The 2,620-nt window shown below is 37.5% G+C and overlaps 1 protein-coding gene across 1 annotated transcript; it reads right to left on the bottom strand.

Moving 5' to 3' along the window:
• Nucleotides 1-1,536: 1,536 nt before the first annotated feature.
• LOC147487330 (2S sulfur-rich seed storage protein 1-like) lies at nucleotides 1,537-1,965 on the bottom strand. The gene has a single exon (XM_086574011.1). The coding sequence runs from the start codon at nucleotides 1,963-1,965 to the stop codon at nucleotides 1,537-1,539; it is 429 nt and encodes a 142-aa protein (XP_086430137.1).
• Between the last annotated feature and the right edge of the window lie 655 nt (nucleotides 1,966-2,620).

Raw genomic sequence — 2,620 nt, 5'->3', positions numbered from 1 at the left:
ACTAGAGGAACCGCCGCCTAACAACTTCTTCACACCCTTGAATGTAGTTTTCACTACATTCTTCACATTCTTTAATTGAAGACTCATTGCTACAGAGAAAAATAAAATAAGTATTAGTAACGATAATAAGTTTAATCAAATCTAAATAAAATCTAAATCATATTCTGATTTTTAATACTACTAATACAGTTCCAAAATTTTCAAACTTTCAAAAATCCCAACAAGAATTACTTCGCAACGAACCAAATGTCATAATTAGTATACCACTAAGATTATGACAAATGCCCAACAAACCAATCACTACTAACTCCTAGACCCTTCAACTTCTCAAGAACTCTGACAAAATCCTCATTAACATCACCAACCAATAGCGATAGACTACAACTTACTAACTTAACAACAGTAGGTGCACTCAAACCCAATTTTTCATAACCCAGAAGTTTTAAAGCCAAGACTCTCTCACTGTACCCAAAAATATTTCTCACCTCTTTATACATTCTACCGATTTTATTATTCATCTTGCATTGTATAATAATCAACAATAAAAACCACAAATTGTATTGTATAATTTGTCGTTTTGGAGTCCAAACAACTTGCATTGTATAATAATCAACAATAGAGCCCACAAATTATTCAACAATACAAAGAATATTCAAGAATATTAAAAAAAAAAAAAAAAACATTTAAATGACCTCACTGAGTCGTTTGGTGCTTCTTCAAAACGACCTCACCGGGTCGTTTCAAGTTTTCTCAAACAGTAGTTCGTTTTGTATAATTAAATCACCATACCAGGCCACAAATTATTCAACAATAACATCACAAGTTATATAATTGATTTACAAAATACCTGTAGTAGACGAGTGTTACCTAAGAGAGAAAACGAGTGTTGCCCAAACTCAAAGATATGAGAGTAGACAATGGTTGCCCAAACTCAAACTGAATTGCCCAAACTCGAATGGTGGTTGCCCAAACTCGAATTGGTGAGAAAAGGTATGATTTTTGGTTTTTGATCTTTGGTTTTTTTGTGAGTGAGTGCGCAAGAGAGATGATACCGGTTGAAAAGATTTTCCCGGTTTTCGCGATTTAGGTGGGGGTGTACTGGGCTTTCTTTTGGACTTCACTGTTTGGGCTTGGGATGGAGGCTGCCCAATCCAATTTGTGTGGCGCCCAATACAGGACTCTAGTTTTATGCTTGTTATTTTATCTTTTTTCTTTGTAATTATACTGATATTTTTTTCTTTTTCCCAGAGAAGGAAATGAAGTTTAGATTATTACTAATTGGTTGTAATGAACTTGATATGAGTTCTCAATAAAAAGTTCAGGTTTAATTCCAATGATTAAACTGGTTATTGCTGGTTTTGTTAAGCAATGATTAAACTAGTATGTTCAAAAACTTAACACTCATCACCTCACTTTATTTATATTTATTAACGAAGCCAACAAAACACACGACCATGTATTTGTCAGCTCAGAAAGAGCACAGCAAGATTGGGCGACTTTATTAATTAAACTGAGAGGTTTCGATCATCCCCTAATCTAGTATCCACGTTGACGGATTTGGCAATACTGTGGCTCCATCTCGCACATGCTGGGAAGTCGCTGTGCTCTCTTCACAGTCTCCTCCATCTGTTGCTCGCCCTCATATCGACCTTCCATGCGTTGCATCATTTGTCTTAAAGCCTCGCACCTGCATTCTTGGTTAACTTCTTCTAATTCCTGGCAGCATTGTTGCATTCTTCCACTGTGCACTCTGCCTCCGCCTCTGCGCAATATCATGTAGGGTTGTAGGTATTGCCTGCATGAGTCCATCCTCATCTGGCTGAGCTGCCTATGGCACCTCTCGGATTGGTAAGTGTTTGCTTCCCCATCAACTGAAGCCAGGGTGATGGTCGTTCTGTGAACCGAAGCCTCTGCTAAGGCTAGTAGAACTAGCAAAACAACACTTACGATTCTGAGACTAGCCATTCTAGATTGAAGTGGGTATGCAAGCAAGAATATTTTGATGGACGGGGTAGATTGTGTTGAATGTTGAAAATTGGAGAAGGAGCTGAGGGGAATTTATAGTAGGTTCCGAGGTTTGAATGAGAAGTACGTGTTGGGAAGAAGATAACACGTCTTAGCTGTAGTTAGAGACTCAGAGAGCATCAAATTTGGTTGAATGCGTGGCTGATTTTGTTTGTCTTAGCTGTAGTTTGTGTCTTTGTCCGCATCTAGAATTAATCTTTACTACTACGCCGTACATGGTAATGGAAATACTTCGATTAACTGATTTTGGTTTTGTTGTAGTATGCAATCAAGTTTGATCCAGCTGATAAAAGCAATGTTTTTCTAATTCCTTGCATTTATTTGTTGCGGTTTTGGTGATCGGTAACACAAGTGGATTTCCATCAAGCCTGCTACAAAACAACACATTGCTCTGGGCTGAAGTGCAGATCGTAACCTTTTCGCATTTGAGGAAATTATTGGAGTTAATTAGCTACTATATATGTTCTTTAGAGCAAAACAGTGTTAGAATAGTTGTATGTAAACAATAACTAGAGTAGAACAGAAGGAACAGTAGACAAGGACAGCAATAACAGGGAACAACCAAGACGCGTATTAGGCTGTCCTTAAGGAAAGA

Source organism: Coptis chinensis, chromosome 7, assembly GCF_015680905.1.
Source record: "Coptis chinensis isolate HL-2020 chromosome 7, ASM1568090v1, whole genome shotgun sequence".
In the NCBI taxonomy this organism is placed as follows: Eukaryota; Viridiplantae; Streptophyta; class Magnoliopsida; order Ranunculales; family Ranunculaceae; genus Coptis; species Coptis chinensis.
This window is presented reverse-complemented; position numbering and strand designations above follow the sequence as displayed.